The sequence below is a fragment of the Gopherus flavomarginatus genome, chromosome 1 (assembly GCF_025201925.1).
Source record: "Gopherus flavomarginatus isolate rGopFla2 chromosome 1, rGopFla2.mat.asm, whole genome shotgun sequence".
Lineage (NCBI taxonomy): Eukaryota > Metazoa > Chordata > Testudines > Testudinidae > Gopherus > Gopherus flavomarginatus.
The window spans coordinates 5,529,403-5,555,941 of NC_066617.1; the positions used below are offsets into that span (position 1 = coordinate 5,529,403).

Genomic DNA, 26,539 nt, shown 5'->3' on the forward strand with positions numbered 1-26,539 from the left:
CAAGGAGGGTTGGACACATTCATTCCAGAGCAGTGCAGCTCCTGAAATATCCAGAGCAACATGAGGACTTCACTCTGTTATTGCTGCTGCTGCTGTTCAGGTCCAATCCTGGTTCCTAGAAGACAAGACAAGAGGAATAAACACAAAAGGGGAAGAGAAAAGAGCAGCAAAGAGAGAAAATGCAGTTTCTGGCTCTGGTATTGACTCTCACTTGCAGCGTCACTGCTGGAGAAACCCAGCACACTGTCTGGTCAGTCATCCAGAGTATGCTTACACAGCAAAGAAGACTTTGTGGTTGGCCTGTGCCAGCTGACTCCAGCTTGTGGGGCTTAGGCTGTGGGCTGTTTCACTGCTGTGTAGATTTCTGGACTCCGGCTGGAGCCTGAGCTCAGGGACCCTCCCAACTCTCAGGATCCTACATCTGCGTTGCAGCCCAAGCCAAGTGGTCTGCACAGCAGTGAAACAGGCCCACAGCCAGAGCCTTGCGAGCCCAAGTCAGCTGGCACGGGCAAGCTGTGGGTGTCTAGCTGCTGTGTGGAGATACCTTCAGAGACCTGGCAGACTTGCCTCAGCTTCAGGCTGTTTAAGGCATTGCATGTAGCTGCCTTTTTTGCTCACAGGCTTACAGCAGAATTGCAAAATATACAGTCTTGGCCAGCTAAGCCAGACTCTTATTAAACAGAAGTAAAAAGGAGAGGGAGGGATGGGAAGGAGAAGAAATAACGTGGGGAAGGAAAAGAACACACGCGGGGGTGGGATGTGTGACAAAGTCTGACATCGCAAGCAGTATTTGGATTTAGCCAGTAGAGATGATGATGTCATCTGGCTCCTTCTCTCTGGCCTGGTGTCTTGGACTTTAAGGTCAGAAGTGACCATCATGATCATCTAGTCTGACCTCCTGCACATCGCAGGCCACAGAACCCCGCCCACCCACCTCTGTAACAGACTCATAACCTCTGGCTGAGTTACTGAAGTTCTCAAGTCTTGATTTAAAGACTTAATATTACAGAGAATCCACCATTTACACTAGTTTAAACCTGACAGTGACCTGTGTCCTATGCTGCAGAGGAAAGCTAAAACCCCCCAGAGTCTCTGCCAATCTGACCTGAGGGAAAAAATCCTTCCCAACCTCAAATATGGTGATCAGTTTACCCTGAGCATGTGGACAAGACCCTGGGAAAGAAGTCTCTAGTAACTCAGAACCCTCCCCATCTAGTGCTCCATCACTGGCCATTGGGGATATTTGCTACCAGCAGTTGCAGATTGCCTACAATTGCATGTAGACAATCTCCTTGTACCATCCCCTTTATAAACTTATCAAGCTCAGTCTTGAAGCCAGTGAGGGCCGTGTCCTCCTCCTTTCCCCCTCTGTTGGGAGGTTGTTCCAGAACTTCACTCCTCTGATGGTTAGAAACCTTTGTCTAATTTCAAGCCTAAACTTGCTGATGGCCAATTTATATCCATTTGGTTTTGTGTCCACATTGGCACTTAACTGAAATAACTCCTCTCCCTCCCTGGTATCTATCTCTCTGACATATTTATAGAGAGCAATCATATCTCCCCTCAGTCTTCTTTTAGTTAGGCTAAACAAGCCAAGCTCTTTGAGTCTTCTCTCGCAAGGTAAGTTTTCCATTCCTCAGATCATCCTAGTAGCCCTTCTCTGCACCTGTTCCAGTTTGAATTCATCTTTCTTAAATGTGAGAGACCAGAATTGCACACAGTATTCCAGATGACGTCTCACCAGTGTATTGGAAGTGTTAGTATCATTATACTTGTCTCTAATGGATATACCTCGCCTGATGCATTTTAGGATTACATTACCCTTTTTCATGGCCGCAATCATGTTGACGGTTCATAGTCATTCTGTGATCAACCAACACACTCAGGTCTTCTCTTTCTTTGTCACTTGCAACTGATAAATCCCCAGTTAATAGAAAAAATTCTTCTTGTTAGTCCCTAAGTGCCTGACTTTGCACTATTACATTTTATCCCATTTCTATTACTCCAGTTTTCAAGGTCATCCAGACCTTCTTGTATGATATGCTGGTCCTCCTCCATATTGGTCCTCCTTCCGATTTTATGTCATCTGCAAATTTTATTAGGACAATCCCACTTTTTGTGCTAAGGTCAGTAATGAAAATGTTAAATAAGATTAGTCCCAAGACCGATCCCTGAGGATCTCCACCGGTAAATTTTGTCCAGCCTGACAGTTCACCTTTCGGTATGACCCATTGTAATCTCCCCTTTAACCAGTTCCTTATCCACCTTCCAATTTTCATATTGATCCCCATCTTCTGCAATTTAACTAATAATTTCCCATGTGGAACTCTATCAAATGCCTTACAGAAATCCAGATAGATTAGATCTACTGCATTTCCTTTGTCAAAAAGTCAGGTTTTTTTTTCTCAAAGAAGGAGATCGTGTTGGTCTGGCATGATCTACCTTTTGTAAACACGTGTTATATTCTATCCCAATTACCGTTTACCTTTATGTCCTTAACTGCTTTCTCTTTCAAAATTTGTTCCAAGACGTTCCATACAGTTGAGGTCAAACTAACAGGCCTGTAATTTCCTGGATCACTTTTTTTCAAAATACGTACTGTACTATGTTAGCAATTCACCTGTCATAGGGTATGACCCATGAGTTCACAGATTCATTAAAAATCCTTGCTATTGGGCTCCCAATTTCGTGTGCTAGTTCCTTTAATATTCTTGGATGGAGATTATCGAGGCTCCCCGATTTAGTCCCATTAAGATGTTTGAATTTGTCTTCCACCTTGGATGTGGTAATTTCTACTTCCATATCCTTGTTCCCATTAACTACCCTGCCACTGCCCCTAAACTCTTCATTAGCCTCATTAAAAACTGAGGCAAGGTATTTAATCTCCACCCCTTCCTCAGTGCTTGGCGATCTTACTTCTTCTTTCCTTTAATTACTGCGTTGGCTGTATGCCGACCTAATTTAGGCAAACATAATTTCCTTTGCAAGGTCCAACTCTACTTAGCTTTTAGCAGTTCTCACTTTATCCTTACACTTTCTGACCTTCAGAGGGTAGATTTCCTTGCTGATCCTTCCTATCTTCCATTCCTTGTAGGTTTTCTGCTTTCTCTTCATCACCTCTTTGAGATGCTAGGTCTGCAACACTTCCCTATGAATTTTTTCCCCTTTCTTGGGATGCAGGCAAAGTTTCTGCAAGTTTGACTTAGAGTAATTCCAAGCCTCCTCCACATTCAGATCTTTGAGTTCTTCAGTCCAGTCCATTTCCCTAGCTAATTCCCTTAATATTTTAAAGTTTGCCCTTTTGAAATCAGGGACCCTACTTGCAGATTTGTTTTGGTTTATCCTTTCTTTCAGTTTAAACTGAATTAGCTCATGGTCTCTTGAACTAAGGTTGTCCCCTGCAACCAGTTCTTCTGTGAGGTCCTCACTACTCACCAGGGCCAAACCTAAAATGGCATCAACTCTGTTTGATGAAGACATCTGCCAGCTATCACATCCAGGAAATCTGGGCCCTACTATTACTAGTAGCTCTTGTCTTCCAATCTATATCTTGGACGTTAAAGTCTGCCATAATCACACTATTTACAGTTGTATTTATTTCATTAAAATATTAACAAGGTGTCAGTCCATATCCAGATTGGATCCTGGGGTCTTTAGCATACCCTGAGCACTATCCTAGAGTAGCCATTGGTAGTTTTCTTTCCCAAAGTAATTTTGACCCAAATGGACTCTGTCTTATCCATTCCATCACTTCTAATTTCTTCACAGTCAACCTCATCATTAACATACAGTGCTGCTCTACCACCTTTATCTTTATTTCTGTCTTTCCTGAACAACACAAAGCCTTCATTACCTTTACTCCAGCCATGGCTACTATTCCACCATCTTTCTGACATCCCTGTAATATCTGGCTTCACTTCCTGCCCCAGTAGTTCTAGTTCCTCCATTTTGTTACCCACACTATAAACGTTCATTCACTTTTTACAGTTTAACTCACAATTCAGGTAAATTTGTAGGCCCAGTTAGCACAACAGCTCTCATCTGGGGAGCTGTGTGAACTGAGCCATAAACTCCGCATTTATCAAGGGGCTGAGTGGGGTGCAAGGACTTCACCATAAGCTTTATGAGGTGTTGCATGGCAAAATAGCATTCAGTCTGTATCCCTGCTGTACGCAAAAATTCCTTCGTGTGTGGATCAGATGGAAGCATTGCAGCACCAAACACAGAGAGCTTCTCTTTGAAGCAACATCAGATGTTAATGTTCCAAAATACCAGTACGTGGCCAACCATCTCTGAATTTGTTACACGGCCACAAAATCCAGACAGCTCCGGTTCAAATATCTTCTTAATCTGCACAACTAGATCACAGCTTTCCTGACTGGGGGTAGATATCATCACGGATAATTTAGCCTTGGCTTTTAAACCTAGAGGAGGAAAACCTGATCTGCATGTATGTGGCCCTTTATTTTCCTAATTCGACCTTTAATCTCTACAGTTCGTGGATGAATATTGCTTACACCCACTCACAAGTGTCCAGAGCCTCTGCTGAGCAGGAGAACCATCTTCAGGCACCAAGGAAAAAGGTGGAAAGCAGGAGCGTGGACCAGAAGAACCCTCCGTTTGAGGACTTTAAGGGAACTCTGATAGGTAATGTCCCCAGAACTCTCCTGAAGATGAGGTCGTAGGGTGCCTCTCAGGTTCTCTTTGAGCCTGTTACAGATCCCTTTATCTGATAGAGGTGAGGGCAGGTTTGTCGTTATTGGGTTGTATTCTGAGTGGCCTGGAGAACAGACACTCGGAGTTGTCTTCCAGTCTAGCATCTTCCTGACAGGGGAAACTGAAGAACTGGATGGGACTCTTCATCTACCCTGGAGCTGGGGCTAGCTGCCTGGAGTCACTTCCGTCTGAAGCCCTGTGTATGTATTCAGGCTGCTAGCCCTTCACACTGCTGCAGCAGTATTTCTATTTGTAGCATGCTAGTCCATCACAACTGGCGCAGGTCTGTCTGCCAGAGCTAGAAGTTACACCTGCAGCTCCAGTGTAGGCCATCAGTCCTGCCCCTTACTTGCCCACAGAGGGTGCAGCAGAGGCAAGTATGGTAGTCCTGTCAACCCTGGCCTGTAGGGCTGAGATTGTGGCAGCTCCACTCTCTCCTTCCCCCAAGCCCCACTGCTTTAAAAAATACAAATCTTATATCAGCTAATTTTACCAGCTCCCCACCAATCTGATGGGCTGGCCCCAGTGCACATTTGAGTGATTGGCACCTGCATCAGACACAAATATAACCCCCCACTAGCTTCAATGCACTGTTACATGGCTGTGCTCTTCTCTGCCTTGTGCATATTCTGCCTTCCCAAACCTCCCCAAGATTAGCACAGTTCAACCTGCGTGGCCGGTTTGCTTGGTCTGAGCAGATTCTCAGCAGTAGAGGATATTCTAGCTCAGGAGTAGTGGGATGCATTGGTAGAGCAGTTGGGGGACGTAAGAGCCGAAGGGCTGTGGGCTAGGAATGAGGGACGTCAGAACTGCTGTGTGCGTGGGGAGCCCAGAACTGGAATAACTTCTTGGTTTGGAAAATAATGATCCTGTTCTATTCAGGACTCTTTACTGTGGCCATCTCTGGGGCATCTGAGTGGCCTGTGGCTTGACTCAGTAGACGGTTTACTTCTTGTACCTGTTTTCCTTAATTTCTCTTAGATCAAGACCCCAAAGATGCTAAATCTCATCAACGTTCCATGAAGAATCAGAGAGCCTTTGTTTACCAGCCCAGCTCAACAGAACATGCTCAAGGTAAATAAAAACATCAAGAAAACAAGACAAAAACACAGATACCCACCCAGGCCCCTGACAATCGAAGGGATGATTCTGCCTGAAGTCCTGCACCATGCATTGCATTCTTTATTCTGGGAAAAAAAATATTCCAGCTCTGCTTTTCTGTATAGGATCTCTCAGTTTGCTGGATCCTGTTGCAGAAACATGTTAAAATTAGGGATTAAACAAACTTCTAAACTCCAGTTGCTCCACTTCTGTCATTGGAAACCGCGCTGGAGCAAGAGGAGTGCGTTTAGAGCTGAGTAAGCATGTTCTTCCACAAGCAGCTATCCTGCTCTGAAATGTCCTCAGCATTTGGAAGGTCTGAAGAAAGCCATGGAGGGAAAGAGCACTTCTGCTTTGTCTGAAAATCCAGTGGACTCAGGAATTGTCCATGGACAGAGACAAGCTAGCAACGACCACCTTGTCTGAGTGTAAAAATCGTATAGAAGTTGGCATTGGTGCAGAATGGCAGCTAGTGAATTAGCCAGTTGGTATCCTAGCTACTTCTCAGTTTCCAAATGACTGTGTACTGACCCTTTCTCAGGCCAATTGCATCAGAGAGCGGAAACCAGATTTGAAATAGAGAACCAGGTCATGTTGTGTATGTGGGCAGGGGACTTTTTCTGGGTGAGGTGATTGGAAAGGGAGATTCATCAATGAATGAATTGGCACAGTAGAGGGGTTCGAGTGGGGAAGGTGAGTGGCTTAATTCATGAACGTTGTCAATGCTCTTTGCCAGAATGCACTGGAGAAAGGTACAGCTGTCTTGTCTCAGCCCCTGTGCGCATCACGTCAGTTCCAGAGAGATGCAAAGATCAGTTAGCGGCAACTCGGAGTATAGAGAAATTGCTGATGGGGCTGGAGGGTTTGATATGTGAGGAAAAGCTGTGAGAATTAGGCATGTTCATCTAGCCCAGGCAATGCCCCAAGGGTGGAAACACACTTCTAAAAGTATCTGAAAGTTGAACGACTCCTAGAGAGGGAGAGGAATGGCTTACGGTGGTACCTGGCATTAGAGTGAGGAGTGAACAGCTGCAGTCTAATAGAGGGATTTGGAGCAATCACATTTTTGAATTGCTCCGCCCCAGCTCTGGGCATAAAACCTCCTGGTCCATGCTCCAGCTCCGGGCTCTGCTCCAAAGCCCTGGTTTAATATTGTCTGACTAGTAGGTAACCACCTAATAGTAAAAGATGATTGGTTTAGAGTCTGATACCATCCTCTGTCTGGGGAGTGTGTCCTGGCTTGGTACGGGGTGGACCATAGGCGCCGACTCCCATGGGTGCTGCAGGGCTGGAGCACCCCAGGGAAAAATTAGCGGATGCTCTGCACCCACCGGCAGCCAAGCTCCTCCGGCACCCACCCCTCCTCGCCGCATCCTCCCCTGAGCGCACCGTGTCCCTGCTCCTCTCCTTCCCAGCAGTTCCCTCCCACCACCTAACAGCTGTTTGGCAGCACTTAGGGCTCTCGGGGGGAGGGAGGGGAACTGGGGAAGTGGCATGCTCAGGGGAGGAGGCGGTAAAGAGGCGGGGCAAGGGTGTGGACTTGGGGGAAGAGGGTGGGATTGGGGCGGGGCGAGGGTGGTGCAGGGACAGGCAGGGCCAGGGGCGGGACGGGGAGAATTGAGCATGCACGGGGCAGACGGGAAGTCGGCGCCTTCGGGGTGGACTAGATGATCCTTGATAGAGCTTCTACTGAATTCTGTCCACTGACTCCTTTCTTATCCATTCAGTCTTCTGGCTGTGCCCTGAATGCCTCTTCATTGCCTCATTCACAAAAAGAGAGCCTGACCTGTTTACTTTCCAACAGGAGATCCACCGCCATTGGCCAAGCTGGCCGTAGCACCAGCTGAAAAAAGTGAGCAGTGCGACAGCTCAGAGGCTCCGTCTGAGATCAAAAGTCCGAGGCGGATGCAGCCCCTTGCCAAGAGCACACAAACTGAAGGTAACTTGGCCCAAGCCAGCAGGGCCGGCTTTAGGCCGATTCGCCCGATTCCCCGGAATCAGGCCCCGCGCCTTAGGCGCCTTTTTATTTTTTTTTTTTATTCACCTTGATGGCAGTCCGCTCCGCAGGGGTCTTTGGCGGCCCTGCTCCCCTGGCCAGAGCGCCGGCTGGAGCGCAGCAAGCCCCGCAGCTCTGCTTTCCCCGGCCAGAGCTCTGGCTGGAGCGCGGCAGCCCCATGGCCCTGCTCTCCCAGCCAGAGCTTCGGCTGGAGTGCGGCAAGCCCCATGGCCCCGTGATCCCGGCCGGAGCGCGCCAAGCCTCACGCCCCCGCTCTCCTGGCTGGAGTGCAGCAGCCCCGCGGCCCCGCTCTCCCAGCCAGAGCGCCAGCTAGAGCGCAGCATGCCCTGCGGCTCTGCTTTCCCCGTCCAGAGCTCTGGCTGGAGTGCAGCAGCCCCATGGCCCTGCTCTCCCAGCCAGAGCTTCGGCTGGAGTGCGGCAAGCCCCATGGCCCTGCGACCCCGGGCGGAGTGCGCCAAGCCCCACGCCCCCGCTCTCCTGGCTGGAGCGCAGCAGCCCCGCAGCCCCGCTTTCCCGGCCAGAGCTTCGGCTGGAGCGCAGCAAGCCCCATGGCCCTGCGACCCCGGCCGGAGTGCGCTAAGCCTCACGCCCCTGCTCTCCTGGCTGGAGCGCAGCAGCCCCGCTCTCCTGGCCGGAGCTTCAGCTGGAATGCGGCAGCCCCGTGGCCCTGCTCTCTTGGCTGGAGCTTCGCCCAGAGCGCGGCAGCCCCACGGCTCCAGCCAGAGCTTCGGCCAGAGCGCAGCAGCCCTGCGACCCCAGCCGGCAATCTGAAGTGCTGCCGAAGACTGGGAGTGCCGCCTGGTGACTACAAGTCCCGCCCCCCCAGGAATCAGGCCCCGCACTTGTTAAAGCTGGCCCTGCAGGCCAGGCACGGTCACTGAGCCGGGGAAGGCTGTATGTTGCTGCTGACTGTATCCGTTTGCAATTTGTATGTGAATGGGGCTCGCGGCCAGGACTCCTTGGTTCTATTCATGACTCTGCTGCCAGCTCCCTGTGAGAGCTAGGGCAGGTCACTTCACCCCTCTGCCTCGTGTGTCTGAGCTGTGAAATGGGGCTTATGATACTGGCCCAGCTTTACAAGTGTCAAGTATTATTAGATCACAGGTTCTTCAGGGCTGGGATTGTGCGTTTGGACTGTGCCTAGCACACTGGAGGCAGGACTTGAATTCAAATGGTATATTGTTGCTCTCAGTTGGAGGACACAGAGACATTCTCCAAAGATGCATTACGTGCCTGCAGCATGTTCCATGCAGGAAGGTGTGTTCTCTGCCCCAAGCTGCTTGCAGACCACACAGGTCAGCTGTGAGAGGCTTTTGGCTACTGACAGATATTTTGATACCACTAACGTAGTCAGCAGGTCTTTTTATGACTGAATGGTGCAGGCCAGGATTTCAGGAGATGTGTAGTGACACTTGGCAGCACAAACTGTGTCAGTCAGTCTGGAAGTTATGGGGTCAGGAAAAACCACAGGGTCTGTCTGTGTCCAGCCGCTTCAATGAAGATCCCCCTTTGTATTGATCGCAGCCTCGTTCTTCCTCTTTCCTGTGGTAAGGAACACTGCACAACGGGAGTCTGGTTAGAAGTGAGTGCTAAGGAGGGATTTGAATGAATTTGGGTACTGAGGTGGGGAGTTCACATGCAAGGTGCAGCCTGGAAAAAGGCAGGAAGAGCAAAGGGGCTGGGATAGGAAGAAACCTGCTCTCCCCAGCTAAGGAAGAGCTGCTTTGTCTCTGGTGAGAGAGGCCTGTGTTGCCGGAGGTGTGTGATTTAGCTAGCGACATTGTGAGCTGTATGCAGCAGGTGGATTGTGTGACTTCAGCATGACGCAGCCAGCCAGTTGGGATGTGGTTTCAGGCAGTCTGTGTCCACAGGCAGCATCTGATAGACTGTGGTGATGCTAAAGGAAATGTGTGATGATCATCACAATGCTGGTGGAATGGGAGGCTGGCTGAGCTCCCAGCTGCTGTGAAATCTGATTCCTGACTCAGGCAGCTGTTGCTTAGGGGGGAGCTACTGACTTGTCTGCATTTCTTTTTCCAAAGAAAAAGAGGAAAAAACCAAAAAATCCCTGCAAGCCCCTCCCCCCTCGAGCCCAGATTTCGTTGGCAACAGCATCTGACTCTAACGCTCCTTTTTGTCTCCTTTGCTGGAATATTTGTCTAGAATGCTCTCCAAACCAGCCCCAGCCGCCCTGCTTCCCAGATGGCAGAGGGAACAGGAGCAGCTCTGGGCTGGAGAAGAGGAACTGTCCCCCTCCACTGGGAGGAGCAGGAAGGAAGTGGGCTGAGGGCTCTGAAGTGGAGCGTGAAGAGGAACTGAATGAGGTAATGGACCGTCTGTACCCACTTGCATGGAGGCTGCCCAGAGCCTTCTGTCGCTTCATGTGGCAGTTCCCAATTCAGTACTGCACAGGATTCTGAGAGTCCTATTTCGATCTATACGTGTCCGAGGCAGGCTCCCTGCCTAGCCATTACAGCATGCAGAGTCAGGACTGCCTAGCTACATACCTGCATCCAGAATGTAGTGCACAAATTAACGGTAGTGATCTATAGGCTTGGCCTGTGCCGGTGTAATTGCTTCTGAAATGGTATGTTTTAAGATATCGGGATCCCTGTGTGCAGCGTGGGCCCTCAGAGCCAGCTGGACTGGAGAGCTGTATTTTGTAGTGCCCAATGGTTCTCACACTGGTCTCTGGTCCCTGTTACAACAGCTAAACATCTCTGCGGCTTCGGGCAGCGTTGTAGCCCAGTTGGTAAACACTTAACCCCTGGAGACTCTGAACTCTGCATCCTGTGCAGCTGCTTCATGGCCTCTGCAAGCTGTCTGGGGACATTCTCTAGGAACCTCTTGTTTTTTATTTAGCCTTTGATCAGCTGCATCTGTTCTGCTCTTGGGTTTCAGTCCCTGTAATGGAAGCAGTCGGCTGCTGGGGTGACAAGTGTGAGAGAAAGCAGAGCAGGGTGTGTTTGGTGTAAACTCCACTGTGGTCGAATTGGCACGTGATGCCAAAAGTGGCCATGACAGCAAATGCTCAGTAGGAGAGACCTCAGCTGCAGAAGAATCTGGAGAGGTGAAAGCCATGGGGGTCTCAGCCTGGGATTGAGGAGCCAGAGTGCTTAGTTTACAAGTCAATAGATGATTTTTTTATTTTCTCCCCAATAGCTAGAGCTGCAAACTCCTACCTGAACACTGAAAATCTTCTGTTCTTTGTATCCTCACTGGTAACTGAGCAAGCAGCTAGGAGGTGGGCTGGGATCCATCTCCTTCTTGATCTTTGTTTTCATAAGGTAAATTGATGGAGCTCTTTACATCTCTCGCAGTCTGGCATTTTTTCCAGGTGATGGTGAAGAGTGAAGTGCTGATTATTATTTCATAGTGTTCTTATTTATTATCTGTTTTACGGTAATGCCCAAAAGCTCGGCTCAGGTTCAAGTAGATGCTATGCCAAGAGTTTTCAGTCGAAGATACTTTTCTGAGTGTGACTACCCTTGGATACTGTGATAAACTCGGAATGTTCTTAATGTTTTCTCTGAATACTGTATGGGTGCCTCAGTTTCCCCTATGCAGTTCTTAAGTATCTAGGTGGGGGATCAGGGTGTGTGATTGTTGCAGAGCCCTAGGCAGGTGTGACATTGTCTGCACAGAGAATGGCCGACACCCTGTCTCCTGGCAACTGATGGCCTGGGCCCCTCCTCTGCAAAGGTGCCAACTGAAGGTGTTGGAGAACAAAGAGATCAGGTGGCCAGACAAAGGCCAGAGGAGGGGCTAGAGAGTTTCACTTTGGAGCTGGCAGGGGAAAGAGGGGGAATGCCCCAGGGCTGGGGTCTAAGCTCCCTGCCCCCCCAAGATGGAACTGACTGAGGGGGTCCTGTTGTCTTCACCTACACGCACTGTTTGGACTGTGTTCCTGTCGTCTAATAGAGTGCTTCTCAAGCTATCTGATGTGGGGGACCGGCAATTTTTGTTTTCCAATGTGCCAGGGACCGGTGCCATATTATTATCCTATTCGATGCTCTTATGAGGAAACTCGCCGCGGACCGGCAGCCGATGGCTCGCGAACCGGCACCGCTCCGCGGACCACCACTTTGAGAATCACTGGTCAATAAACCTCCTGTTTTACTGGCTGGCGGAGAGTCATGGTGAATGGCAGGAAGTGGGGGGTGCAGAGCCCTGACTCCCGCATACTCCATGACAGATGCCTTCAGCCAACCCTTGAATTTTCCTGTCCCCACTCAGGCTCAGCTCTAACCCCGACGTGAAAGTGCCTCCCGTAAAAAAATGTGGGAGCCTCTAGAGAGGGGCTGCTCATCCTTGTGTCATTTGTTCTGCAGACGACTCTCTTGGCACTTGATCAGCCCAACTGGGACATTCCTCTCAATCCAAGACCTGTGTTGTGCTAACAGAATGGAGATTATAGGTTTGGCTTTCATTTGTGAAGGGGATTTTGAAGAGCTCTGTCTTCCGGAAATGTCTGCTTAGTTAATAAAATTCTCCTTAGGAAGAGGTTTAACCACTTGATGACCTTCTACTTGTGTCTGAGGTTGGACTGGAAACCCTGTCTGCCTAAAAACTCCTTTTATCCAAAAGCTGGGTGTGTCTCAGGATAACAGCACAGTTCTCTCCAAGTCACTTGACTTCTGTAAACTCCAATACTTTGTGTCTCTGTGGCACTCGCTCAGCTGAGACATCTCTGTCTAAAGGTCTTGGCCAGCCTGTGATGATGATTAGCGAGCTGCAACACCACCGACTGATCTGTGTTCAAGGGCTTTTGCCCTCTACTCCCAAAAGTTACGTCTGAGCATATTCAGAGTTCTGCCCCAATGCAGTCTGTGGGCCCCATATTCAGGCCTCCATGTCATTCTGCAGGGCCAACTCATAGCTTGGCTGTGTTTATACTTTACCAAGTCCCTCGCAAACCAGAGATGAAGCAATACATTGGCCCCAAACTTCTTTGCCCCACCCGTGACCTCTCACGTGCACGCACATGCTTCAAGGGAGCTTTGCTGCTTGGGCCTGTCTTTATAATAAAGTTCATCTAGCATTGTGGTCAGTTGGTTTAAAGGAGAACAGAGCAGAAAAAGGCTGTGCTCTTGGAAATGAGGAACTGAGGTTGGCATCATGTGAGCAGGTGCTGTGCAGTGCCAGCTGTCCCAGCACAGCTCTGCCCAGGCACCTCAGTCCTGGGCTGGAGCTCATTTGTGTACAAGTCAGCTCTGGTAGCTGGTCAGTGCTTGGTTGCTATGGTGATGGGACACTCTGGCTAACCCTATAGTCATTAAGGTAGAGTGGGTCAGTGAGTCAGAGTGGGTAGTGAAACCAAGCCCCATTCCCTCTTAGGGAGAGGGGAGTGCAGTGTTGCTGGAGGCACCGTCTTTCAGATGATGCATAACTTACATCCTGACCATATGTGGTGTCACACCCCTACCCTTATTAGGTAGCTACATTACCCAGGCCTGTTCGTGGACGGTAAAATCTAGCATTGAGGCACATGCATTTTTTATTTCACTCTCCCTTGGGGACCGCATTCTCGACCGATATAAGAGGGTACAACGATATGAAGCCAGAGCTTTGGACCTCCTTATGCTAAAGGTGAAGCTGGCATCATGCCATCCTATATAGGGCCTCCATTCTTAAATAACGTAAGAATGGCCACACTGGGTCGTACCAATGGTCCATCGGGCCCCATAACTTGTCTTCTGACAGTGGCCAGGGCCAGATGCTTCAGAGGGAATGAACAGAACAGGGAATTTATCCAGTCCAGTCCCAGCATCTGGTGGTCAGAGATTAAGGGACTCCCAGAGCATGGGGTTGCATCCCTGACTGTCTTGGCTAATAGCTATTGGACCTATTCTCTGGGAACTTACTTAATTCTGTTTGAACCCAATTATATTTTTGCCCTTCACAGCATCCTCTGGCAATGAGTTCCACAGGTTGACTGTGTGTTGTGTGAAGAAATACTTCCTTTTGTCTGTTTTAAACCTGCTGCCTCTTACTTTCATTGGGTGACCCCTGGTTTGTGCGTTACTTGAAGGAGTAAATAACACTTCCTGGTTCACTTTCTCCACACCATTCGTGATCTGACAGACCTCTCTCCTATCCACCCCCCTTAGTCATCTCTTTTCTCTGACAGAGTTAGAGGTTGTGAGGTACCAGCCCTTCCTTGAGGCCTGTGGTGGTGTAGCTGCTGAGGGTTGGTTCTTATAATCCTTCACTGTAGAGGACTGGGGTACAAAGCCTTTCGCTTGTTGTGACTGGTTCCCAGCCAACCCAGCCTCGAAGTTGCCATCCTCACGGCTGTCACTTGGGTCTGAAGTGAGCTAGTGATCTCAGTCCTGTTCCTAGTGGGCAGGTGAGTGCCCCCATGTAAACCCCCATCATTGACCATCACAGCAGAGCAATCAAGAACTGAATGAATGACTGATACTAGACAGAAAGCATGGTATTCTTGGTTAGGAATGGTAATAATAGACCGACCCCTGAGCAAGGAGAGCTTCTAATGTTGCCCAGAGTGGCCAAGGGTTTTAGTTTAAGGCCATGGTCATCTACTCTGACCTCTTGGCCATTCAGTTTCCCGCAGTTTCCCTTGTATTGAGCCCAGTGACTTGTATGGCTAAAGCTTATCTTCCACAAAGGCATCCAGTCTTGGTGTGAAGACCTCACGAGATGCAGAATCCACCATTTCCCTTGGTAGCTCGTTCTGGTGGTCATTTGCCATCAGTACATTCAAGGAGGGGTTGCTTCCCCAGAATGATAGTTACTGGGGAGGATTTTGTGCTTGATGAAATCTGTATTACTCTTTTTCCACCATCTCCCGAAGTCATGCTCTTGCATCTACATTGCCCTTTATAGGGGAGACTTCAGGTCTGTTTTGTTTAATTCTACAAAGAACCATGTACAGCATGAGTGTGTTCTTCAACAAGAACAAACTCAGAGCTTATCAGGAGGGGGAAAAAAAGCCATCCAAAAGCACAGGAATGCAAAGAACTTTTCTCTTCCAGAAATTGTGTTAGAAACAGTCCTTGAGTTTTGGATAGAGTGAAACAATTTGATATGATTTATGTGTACTCTTGTATCTTCTCTTTGACAGCTTGGTTGGATTAACTATGGGTTCACTACGGAGCCAGTGTATAAAAAGCTTGATTGTCCCGTGGAGGAAGGAGTTAAAGTGAGGACTGTAACAGATGTTAGTTATAAAGATGACCAGTAAGTGAAATGCTTGTTTCTCTTCTTGCTCCTAGAAAAGGCCTCTATACCATTGTTTCCCTTTCCTGTGGACTCGTTCTCCCATGCCCCTCTTCTCAGGGCAGTTTTGATTCCTAAATACTAGGAGTTGGGCATCTAGTAGGAAGTTCTAGGCTGGGATGAATTTTGGTGACTGCAGCAACATCCCTTGGTATGCAATTTTCTTATATCCCCCAAACTAATTAAGATAGAGTGGGTCAGTGAGTCAGAGTGGGTAGTGAAACCAAGCCCCATTCCCTCTTTCGGAGAGGGGAGTGCAGTGTTGCTGGAGGCACCATCTTTCAGATGATGCATAACTTACGTCCTGACTATATGTGGTGTCACACCCCTAGATGAGCTCCCAATCTGGGACACTCAGCAGGCTGCTGTCCTGCACCCAAACCTTGGGTCCTACAGGCTTTTGGCTTGCAAGGGCTTGATGGAGTTTAGGTACCATCTCTCTGGCTTTGAACCTCTAGTCAGGCACTACAGGTGCAGCCCCCATGTCTGACACCCCTTTTGGCAGTGGGGACCCCTTGGCCCTGAACTAGCGCTGCTCTCCCCAAACTCCACAGTAGCAAGTACTTGCTCGCAGAGTTCCACAAAAGCTTTGGACTCTCTGGTTTGTGGTTTCCCTTTCGAGGAACCGTGTGACAGTCTGAGGCCTGGTCTGCAATACAGAGTAAGGCAGCTTACATCAACTGAACTCAGTAAGCGTCTACACTGTGACGTTGCTCATGCTGATGTAAGTGGCCCATTAGACCGACCTAATAACTCCGCCTCTGTGAGAGACGTAGCACTTGGGTCAATGTGGTTAGGTCAATGCAGTGTCCATGTGGCCATTGCGTTGGTTTCATTGCCTGCCAGTGCCCCACGATGTGCCACTTAAGTTGGTGCAGGCGCTCCTGGTGAGGACGCACATCGCCAACAGAAGGAGCGCAGTGTGCGCTGATTTACTTACTGCGGTAGGTCGACCAAACTTAGGTGGACTTACTTTTTTAGTGTAGACGTCCCCTAAGCAAGTAACACGCAGACTCTGCAACGGAGTTGCTAAACACACACACATTCATTTTATTAGAGAGAGCACAAGAGATACGCAGATCTATAAGAAACAACAAACACTTGCATGCAGGGACCTGCCTCAGTTTCCTCACCCTACCAGAGGGTCCTTTGGGTTTTAGTCAGTGTCTTCCAGGGAATCTCAGATTCTTCTGCACTCTCTCCCCTGCTGCCTAGTCTTCTGCTTCTGGGCTCTCTCTGTTCAAGCACTCACAGAAGCACTCTGGCTTATAAGCAGGAGTTTGGTCATGAGCTCCAGTGTGAGACCTTGGACCCCAGCTGTGATAGGTTCCCCTCCATACACCCCTTTGTTTTGGGGGGAGGGGTGGATCTGATAAGTCATTAGCAAGTCAATAGTCCTTCCAAGGAGTCTCCATTGTCCTGCTAGGGCAAGGTTATTCAACTGTTGATGGTCTGTGAAGTTTGTCCCATTCACGGCAGAGGCCCAGTCCCCCTCCTTTTAACACAAGAGGTGTAATGCAGAAGACAACCCCCATAAGGGTATAAATGTAAAAATACAACTGGAATTCGTAAGTGCACAAAGACAGATTTCCAGGCTGTTCCTGTCACATCTGGGTTCTAAAGCTGTAGAGCACTTCTTGCAGTAACAGGGGTCTTAATCCTGCTCTTCCGGCTGAACCCCAACGTGGGTTAGCATATTTTTTCTACCTAAGGCTGTGGCTGCACTTGCAGATGCAGAGCACCGGGAGTTAAACCAGCCCTCAGAGACAGCAGCAGGGAAAGTGCTGCCGTGTGTTCACACTGTCACTGCCAGCGCGGTGGCGTGGCCACAGTAGCAGCTCTTGCAACGCCCCATAGAGCAGTGCATTGTGGTAGCTCTCCCAGTGTGCAAGTAGCTGCAGGGTGCTGTTCAAATGGGCAGGTGGAATGTGACAAGGAGTGTGTTGTGTGTATATGGAGGTAGAGACGGTGTGTTTTGGGCAAGGCTGGCTTTAGGCCCATTCGCCCGATTCCTGGGAATTGGGCCCCATGCCTAAGAGGGCCCTGTGCTTTAGGCGCCTTTTAAATTTTTTCACTTACCCTGGCTGCGGTCTGCTCCGGGGTCTTCCATGGCCCTGTTCCCCTGACCAAAGCACCGGCGGGAGCGCGGCTGCCCCACAGCCCCGCTCTCTCAGCTGGAGCTCTGACCAGAGCGCCGCAAGCCCCGCGGCCCCGCTCTCCTGGCTGGAGCTCCGGCCGGAGCGCGACAAGCCCCGCGGCCCCGGCTGGAGCTCCGGCCGGAGCGCGACAAGCCCCGCGGCCCCGGCTGGAGCTCCGGCCGGAGCGCGACAAGCCCCGCGGCCCCGCTCTCCTGGCTGGAGCTCCGGGCCCTTTAAATAGCCCCCAGAGCCCTGGGGTAGTGAGGGGCTCCAGGGGCTATTTAAAGGGCCAGGGCTCCAGCTGCCTCTGCCACCCCGGTCCTTTAAATAGCCGTCAGAGCCCTGCTGCCCCCATGCATTCCCCAGGGCTCCCGCGGCTATTTAAAAGGTCCAGGGCGGGGGTAGAAGCAGGGGAGCCCCAGGCCCTTCAAATACCCCCAGAACCCTGGGATAGCAGGGAGCTTGGGGGCTTTTTAAAGGGCTGGGGCTCCAGCTGCCTCTGCTGCACCTCCTGCCCTGCCCGCACCAGCTCCGCCCCCCGCTGCCTGCAGCCAGCTCTGCACCCTCTGCCCACAGCCAGTCCCTGTCAAACCCCCTGCCCTGTCTCCAGCCAACCCCTGCTGCACCCCCCTGCGTGAAGCCAGCCAGTCCCATACTCCTGTCTCCAGCCCTGCCAACCCCTGCTGCATCCCCCTGTGGCCCTGCCTGAAGCCAGCCCACCCCACACTCCCCTGTCTCCAGCCAGCCCCGCACCTCTTGCCCTGCCTGCAGCCAGACCCTACCTCCAGTCAGCCCCTGCCCTGCCTCGAAGCAGCCCCATGTCCACTGCTGCCCTGCAGTTCCCAGGCCAGTAACCTGCACACCTGCTTCAATGAGGGGGGCAGGAAGCAGCGGGGACCCACACGTGCACACCCCCAGGGAGTGGCGGGGACCCACACATGTGAAACGGCGGTCATTAATAACCAATCAACAGCATATATAATGCAATGTGCATAATATACAATTTTATTATTTATACAGTTATGGAAAGTAAATAAAACATGGAAGAAATGGAAGGCTTTTTTTTTTTACACTTTTTTCTTTCTAAGTCATCCCTGCCAGGGCCCCGCTGAAAGTGTTCAAATTGGGCCCCGCACTTCCTAAAGCCGGCCCTGGTTTTGGGGGGCAGAGAGTGTGTCAGCATGCTGTCCTGTAAATTCAGAAACCCTGACATCAGCCCCCACCCCTCTCTCTCTCTCAAACGCCTGCCTCTGCAGCAGCAGCATTCTACAGTAGTGGTTTGCTTTGTCCCAGAGCCAATAAGCAGCCGGCTGTCAGAAATGGAGCTTTCAAAGGGGATAGCCGCATGCCTGCAGCCGAGTTCAAAACAATGACCAGAGTGGCCACTTGACTTCAGGGGATTATGGGACGTTTCTGGAGGTCAGTCACAGTGCACTAATGCAACACATTGTCCACACTGACACTCGGGCGTTTCAGCCGGGGTGCAGCAAGCGTTCTGCTTCTCGTGGAGGTGGATTACCAGGAGCGCTCCAGCTGTAGAGTCCAGGCGCTCAAAATGCCGTGCCAGTGTGGACACTGCAGGAGTTATAGCGCCCGGGGTTGATTTAATGCGCTCCAACTTGCAGGTGTAGCCAAGCCCTAAGAGTATGTCTACACTAGAAACGCAACAGCGCTACAGCATAGGCATTTACTACACTGCCCACAGTGACTGGAGGGGGTTGTTCCGTCCCTGTAGTAGATCCACCTCTCTGAGAGGCAGTAGCGATGTCGATGGAAGAATTCTTCTGCCAACCTAGCAGTGTCTACAGAGGGGCACAGATCAGCTTAATTGCATTGCAGGGGACGTGATGTTTTTCACAGCCCTCAGCAGTGGGGTTAAGCGGACGTAACTGTAGTGTAGACCAGTCCTCAAACTTCACCGGCACTTTCAACTGGAAAGTTTATTTTCTTTTGTTTTTTCCCCCATTTCCTGCTCTGAACTCCTGCTGTGTTCTGTTAACCAGCTACCATGATCCACCCCTGAGAGGTGACCACAGCAATGTCTGAAAAGGGGGTTGGGCAAAGCTTTGAGCTCCAGAGTTTTCCATGGCTCATCCAATTGGCAGTCATTGCTTCAGTTTTTGTATTTTTTAATCAAGGCCAGTATTGCCAAACCGTACCTTCACCAGTGCAAAGGTGATTCAAAGTGTCGTTCTCCTCTGAAAAGCGACTGTAAAAGTGGTAACATAGTACACAACAGGGCTGCTCCTTTTGTGTATTCAGAGTTCTGTTTGCACATTTTTGTGGTGCTTTTTATTTACCAATGTGCTAGGGAATAGCAAGCTGGAGTCTTTTCCTTCTCCGGTGTCAGCAGCAGAATTGTTTGCTAAGTTCCAGACAGTTACACCTGTGCAAGCAGCTAATGCAGTGGCACAGATATCAATGAGAACATAATTCGGCCCATAGAACCGTTGGTGGGGGGGCACTTGGGAGGGAAAGAGCCCAGCTTGACTCTGATATCAGGGAACTTTTGCACAGCTGGTAGTTGCGGGGAGGATGCGGGGGTGGGAAACATCTTTACTCGCAAACTGAATACATTTGTTGAGTCGCTGAGGGACAGTACCGTGGAACCCCCCCCCCCCACACTCACTTTTCAGATAATCACCATTAAAGTCGAGGTTTGTTAAAGTTATTCAGAAAAACCTTTTGGACAAATTTTCTGTGCACAGGGCCTTGCTAGAGCACTTCTCTGTTTTGCCATAGAGGGCACACTCCCCTCCATCAGTAGCATTGTCTGTGGACATCTTTGTGGTGCCTGCTGCATATAGCTTCCCCCCTGTCCATCCAGAGTTGTTTGTTGATAATGGTGGCTCTGGAGCCTCTGGGATGGACAGCTCTCACAGTGTCAGAAGTCCTCCTGCTGTTACTGCGAAAGGCAGCCAGCCGCACGCTGTGGGTGTTCACTGTGTCGCTTTTGGCTCTTTCAGCCGCATGTACTGCTTTGACTATGGAAACAGACATTATTACCAACCTAAGAAAGATCATGAGCGAGCCTACATGATGAAGCTGGCAGAAAGGTAACCGGCACTCGCTGTCCTGTGGGAAGTCCCTGCCTGCAGCTGTCTCGAATTATTTATTTTCCCTTCTAAAATGAAAGGACCATTGACTAGTGGCCCTGAAAATTGCACTTCTTTGGTACGGTGAAGGCAGTAGCAGTGCAAGAGTGTCTCCTTCCCCAGCCCCTTCCCGCTGACCTCAACTCTGCCCTGGAAAGGTAGGGAAATGTATGGAAGAGATGGGAGGTCATTGTCCTGCTTTGCCCGGCAGTGCCGAGGCCTCAGCTGGAATTCTGGGTGCTGCGCTTTAGGAAGGATGTGGACAAGTTGGAGAGAGTCCAGAGGAGAGCAAGAAACATGAGCAAAGGTTTAGAAAACCTGACCTGTGAGGAAAGGTTAAAAAACTGAACATGTTTAGTCCTGAGACAGGACGACAGAGGGGGGATCTGATCAGTTGTTCTCCAAGTTCACAGAAGGTAGGACGAGCAGTACTGGGCTTAATCTGCAGCAAGGGAGGTTTAGGTTCAATATTAGGAAATCTTTCTATCACCAAGGGGAGTTAAGCTCTGGAATAGGGTTCCTAGGGCATTTGTGGGACCCCCGTCATTGGAGGTTTTTAAGAACAGGTTGGACAAACACCTGTTGGGGAAGGTCTAGGTGTATTTGGTCATGCCCAGGGCCGGCTCCAGCTTTTTGGCCGCCCCAAGTGGTGAAGCTGGGGGGCGGGGGGGAGATAAAGCCACGATGGGCAGCACTTCGACAGCAGCTCTACCGTACCGCTTCATTCTTCAGCAGAAATTCGCCGACGGGTCCTTCGATCCGAGAGGGAGTGAGGGACCCACTACCAAATTGCCGTCGAAGACCTGGACATGCCGCCCCTTTCCATTGGCCGCCCCAAGCACCCGCTTCCTTTGCTGGTGCCTGGAGCCAGCCCTGGTCCTGCCTCAGTGCAGGGGGCTGGACTTGACTTCTCAAGGTCCCTACCAACCTGACATTTCTGTGATTCTGTGAAAGATCACTGCTAGGATTCTGGGTGCAATAACCCTAATGATATCTAGCCCTATAGAGCACATCTGTAACCAGCTTCTCTCTGAGGCAACCTCACATGAGGCCAGTGCGTTTCCTGGGTGTCTTTTGTAATGGGGACTCCGACTTAGACCACTGTATCACGTCGGTGGGCCATTGAACTCCCAGCGGATGGTAGCAACGCTGGATCACGGGTTCACTAGTGGCTAGAGGAGAGGACTGGGAATCAGGACTCCGGGTTCTGTTCCAGCTTCTGCTGTTGACATGTTTTGGGCCCTTGGGCAGCTATTCTGCAAAGGTGGGCTGGGGGAGGGGGTTCTTCAAGCTCCACATTGGCCCCTAGTGTGGCTAGGTGGGGCTTGGGAGTCATTTTACTCTTACAATAGTTCTGTGTTGCCGTAACACCCAGGGCTGAGCTAGCATGATTCATTCCCAAAGAGCCACTTGGTCTTTCCTGCCAGTGTAAGAACCTTTGTTTCCTCTCCGTTTGGCAGCTCTGAGAAGGTGATTCAGCAAAACCTGAGGGAATTCTTTGGCCTGCTGAGGATCTTGGTGAACGTGGTCTTCATTTTCCTGGTCGAGCTGGTCCGCTTTCTTGGCAAGTCAGTCTTCCAGGTGAGTAGGGCCCTTCCCAGAGCTCCAATGGCCTCCCTGCTCCTAGAAAGGCTCCCAGGAGGATCAGATTGTAATGGTAGTGTTCCTTCATCATCGATGCAGGGTATTACCATGACACTGATTTAGCCTCACATTCCTTTGTTAAATCTAGAGACCGAAATGTCTCTAAACATGCCTAACTAATAAGCAATTTACTACATCCAAATGGTAACAAAACATTTACAAGCTTTGAGCAAGATACTTACAAATGGGCTAAACCCAGGGGTGCATAACCCCCTGAGGGTTAGCGCCAGTGTGGTCAGGCAGGTATCTGCAATGAACCCTTTAAAAGTTTACTTTTCTGTACAGTTTAACAAACAAGTGATGTCATTGCCAACTATCGGATCTTAGCTAAGGCCAGATGAAAGAATTTCTTATATATCCAATTATTTACTGTACCTGGTACCCAATTAACTATGTCTTATTTCTGTTACTTTAGCCCATACCTTAAATAAGAGAACACCGGTTTAACACACTAGCTCTTCTTTCTTATGACCTCATCCTTTTTGATCACATGCCTTTGGTCTATCCCAACTCAATTTAAAACCATAGTCCACCCAGACATAATGTGGGACTGTATTGGTAGAGGTGGACACAACTTCAGTCCTCTGAAGGAAACAAGATGTTCTCCAGAACGTTCATAGGAGACTAGAACTGATGCTACAGGGCGTGACGTTAGGTTTGTGGGTGGATGAGGAGGAGAAATGGAAAACTCCTCAAAAATGAAAGTCCTGCTTCTGCTTTATCAACGTGGCTTCTTTTTAAGTAATTGCCAAACTCTGATCAAAACATGCTTTTCTGTGGTGTTTGGGTATGCGAGAGAGGGTGAATTCTGTGTGAGTGAAGCCGTGTGGCTGGTGGAGCCTCTGCCATCTCAGTGGGGAGAGGTTTTCCTTGAGCAGACCCTCTTGCAGTAGATCTTCCATGAGGAGTGTATGTATCCCACTTTCTCCTTCTATAAGTGCTGGTTCCTTTGTAACCAAGCCCTAGCCTAAATAATGAAGTCAACAACTCCCAGTGGAGGGGGTGGGGTACATGGGGTCCAGAGATACGTTGGCCTTCAGGGAGCACAACTTACTTTTCTATATAGAAAAGAGGATAACCCCTGTAGAGCCCCTGGTTTTTGAGGCCAATGGCCTTTGCTGCATAGCCTCAGGAACGTTCTCAAAGTCTGAGACGCTACTGGAACTCCTCATCCCTTTGAGAGAAGAGTGTGTTCTAGGAATTGGAGGGCTCAGGGACCTCCAACATTGGCTAATTTTACCTGCATAGTTGGTTTTGGGAGCCAAATAAATTGATTCATAAAAGAACTGTCCAGTCTAAGACTAGCAAACAGGCCCTGCGTGGAAGCTCCCCCTGCTTTCCAGAAGAGGAGTTATAGGAAGACGAGTATCTTGATCCGCCAGGTTGTCTAGACAGAGACTTGCAGATTAGAAAGTATCAGAGGGGTAACCGTGTTAGTCTGGATCTGTAAACAGGAATAAATTGTCCCGTGGCACCTTATAGACTAACAGATGTATTGGAGCAGAAGCTTTCGTGGGTGAATACCCACTTTGTTAGACAGGCATCTGACGAAGTGAGTATTCACCTATGAAAGCTTATGCTCCAATACATCGGTTAGTCTATAAGGTGCCATGGGACTCTTTGTTGCTGTTTGCAGATTAGAAAGAATCTCACAAACATTTGAAACACAAATGTTAAAAAATTCTCAAACAAAACTCAGCTATTGGATGATTTAGTTGGGGTTGGTCCTGCTTTGAGCAGGGGGTTGGACTAGATACCCCCTGAGTCCCTTCCAACCCTGATATTCTGTGATTCTATAAATCCATCACTTCCCCAGATACCAAAAGGTGCCTCTGCTCAGTGAGCAAAGCGGCTCTGGAGGGTGGAGGCCCCGCTGTTTTGTAGCTGCATGAGCCAAAGCTAGCTTAGGAAAAGGGTTGGAAATTTCTCAGAGTCAAAGGATGGAAAAATGTCTTCAGCACAAAGAATAAAAGTCCCAATTCCCTTGCAGTACTTCAGTCAGATTCTACCCAGGGATGAAATGTGTCAGGTCAAGTTTCAAGAGGATCAGCTTCTTTTGGGGGGAATTTGGGTTGAGGGGTTGAAAACCAGACTTGTAATGGGCAGCTGGTTTTCATCTCTAACCCCAGAGCGGTTGCCAATGCTCTATAATACCTGAGGAAGTTTCAGCTTTGTGCTGACTTTGGATTTTTCTGATCTCTAGTACGCAGAGGCTACCGTTTTCTGTGGTGAGGAGAAAAGGAGATTTCTCTATTGTTCTCTCTACCCCTCAATCTCTTGGCCTCTTCTGGCTGCTCTCCCCCTTCTCAGCCTGGAGAACTCCCACCAGCCTGAGCTTGTATCTGGATACCGTCAGCCCCAATGGTTGGTCTGTTAACAGGGTCCTTGTTAGTGGACTGCCCTGCACAGATTCTTCATAAACTCGGCAGTTCCACTACACACAGCCGGATACAGTACATGCTGCTGGTTGGTGAATATATTCAGCAAAACCAAGCAACTAACCAAAATCCATCTTCTCCCTCCAGGTCTTGGTGGTGGGCCTGCTGACAACAGCAGGAGATCATGTTCTTAAGCCCTTCTTGGTCGCGGTGTTTAACAGCCTCCTGCAGCCCCTGCTGCTATTCCTGTTGAATGTCCTTTGCAGTGTCCGGAATCTGGCTTACCCTCTCATTGACATCCTGAAAGGCATTTGTTTGCAGCTGGCTGTGGTGCTTCAAGCCTTCAGATTAGTAGAAGTCAACATACAGTCAGAGACCCCATTAGCTCAGAAGGTTTAGGCAGGAGACCAAAATCACTTTGACAGGCATTGAGACAAGATTCACTCTTTGGATGCTCCTGGACGTCTTTCCAGGTGCACTATCCCGCTGGCAGCTTGTCGGCAGCCTGAGCCAACTCACAGCAGAGTAGAGCAGAATGGAGCCCTCTTCATCATGACAATATGGATGTGGCCTCCAGACACTCTGTCTGAGTGCCAAGCAAGACCACCATTGCATGCTGGACCCATAGCAGGCCATGCAGTCTGCACGGGGTGTAGTCAAGCTGAGGATGACCATGTACTGACTACATTAGGCAAAGAACTGTGCTTGCACTCTGGGACCCCTGCTCTACCCCTCCCAAAGGGGTTTGTAACGAGCCATTTGAAATCCTAATGCATGGGAAGCTCTGTGGATTGACAGTGGCAAAGGGACCCACCTGGCAGAGTGAGGTTGGCAGTGATGGTTGCTCTGGAATTGACTTCCTAGGGGAAGGAAGGAGGGAGAGACCCGTCCTCTGACAGAACCATGTGCAGACCAGGGCAGGTGCCCAGCCAAGCAGGAAAAACAAGTGTAGCCAGATAGTTCTGTCTAAGGCACTGGACGCGAAGCACAGCGGGGCCTGTCTATAACTTGCTAGTGCCCAGTATGACCTCCCTGTAAAATAAAATTCTACAACCTGGGCACAGTGTCTTGAACAAGCGTTTATTCCTCCTCTCCCTGGTGTGGAGCCTGTGCCTCTCACTGGGAAGTGACACTGATACCACTGGTGAGACTGGACTGTTTCCTGCATGGCACCCCCTGACAGTTGGAGCCAAGCTGTAGGAGTCAGGATTATTCAGGGAGCCACCAAATCTCGTCAGACCTGCTCTTGCCGGTGGTGAATCAGGGCTGGCTTGCTGGCCAGAGCTGCTGGCTGGAGGCTGGGATGGCCCCCAGCTCCTCAGGGAGAAGCTCCAGTACTTCCTTGCTATGTTTGCAGGAGTGGGAGAGCGTGGCACTCAGGAGAGGAGCTGTCAGCCTTTTCCCAGCCCTCTGCGGCCCGTGAGCCACCCTGTAGTTTCTGTACTGAGCTGAATTCAGCACTCCTGTTCCGGGTGCCCAGGCTTGGGGCTCTGGCACCGCTCTTAGGGGGGCCCCACAGGACCCTGGGACAGTGTGGCGTCCCTCAGGGTGCTCTCACCAGGGCAAGCCCCCTTGGCTACAGCGCCTGCTGGGTCTGATCTTGGAGCATTCAGCCTGCCTGGGGCAGCCTCACCCACCCTCAGTGGGGCCCTGCACCCCCACTCCACAGCCAGCAGTGACTTCCAGCCAGTGTGGGACACAGGAGGGTTATTAATCAGTTGGGAACACAGCGTAGAACAGAGCTTTGCTGCAGGTTCCTGTTTTCTGTGCAAACAAAGTCCATTTTGGGGGCAGATCCAGAGACCTGGGCTCTCCCTGAGTCCCAAACCCGGAGACTGACTAGCCTCCAGCAGCCCAGCCTCAGTCATGCCCCATTGCCCCTCCTCCTTCCTTGGTCTCTTTTCGGGCAAGCCAGGCACCTGGCCTCCACCTCTCTGTTCTCCAACACCTCCGGCTGGCTCCTGCAGAGGATGGGCCTAGCAATCAGTTGCCAGGATACAGAGTGTCAGTCATTGTCTGTGCGCCAGTAGCTATATGGCACTCTCACATGCCTGCTAGGGTCTCTGCAAGATCAGTTTTGTCCCCCACACCTAGATATTTGTGCACCATGTGGAGGAAACTGAGGCGCACACCATCTTCCATGCAAAACATTAAGAAAGTTCCCACTTTGTCAGAACTCCTGGATCTGTTGTAGGGGTCGATCTCCAT

General features: G+C 50.1%; 1 protein-coding gene across 4 annotated transcripts in view; it reads left to right on the plus strand.

Annotated features, from left to right (window-relative positions):
* Window positions 1-25,389, plus strand: part of LOC127037871 (uncharacterized) — a 33,031-nt gene extending 7,642 nt beyond the window's left edge. For 2 of the 4 annotated variants that reach the window (XM_050930015.1, XM_050930025.1), the window contains 8 exons: window positions 4,496-4,647; window positions 5,698-5,790; window positions 7,622-7,756; window positions 9,998-10,158; window positions 14,922-15,037; window positions 20,181-20,270; window positions 21,770-21,890; window positions 24,479-25,389. In XM_050930015.1, the coding sequence (XP_050785972.1) occupies window positions 4,496-4,647; window positions 5,698-5,790; window positions 7,622-7,756; window positions 9,998-10,158; window positions 14,922-15,037; window positions 20,181-20,270; window positions 21,770-21,890; window positions 24,479-24,730 (1,120 nt within the window). In that variant the 3' untranslated portion in view covers window positions 24,731-25,389. The remainder of the gene's footprint in view (window positions 1-4,495; window positions 4,648-5,697; window positions 5,791-7,621; window positions 7,757-9,997; window positions 10,159-14,921; window positions 15,038-20,180; window positions 20,271-21,769; window positions 21,891-24,478) is intronic. The other 2 variants (XM_050930016.1, XM_050930035.1) reach the window with 2 other exon arrangements.
* Window positions 25,390-26,539: the final 1,150 nt, after the last annotated feature.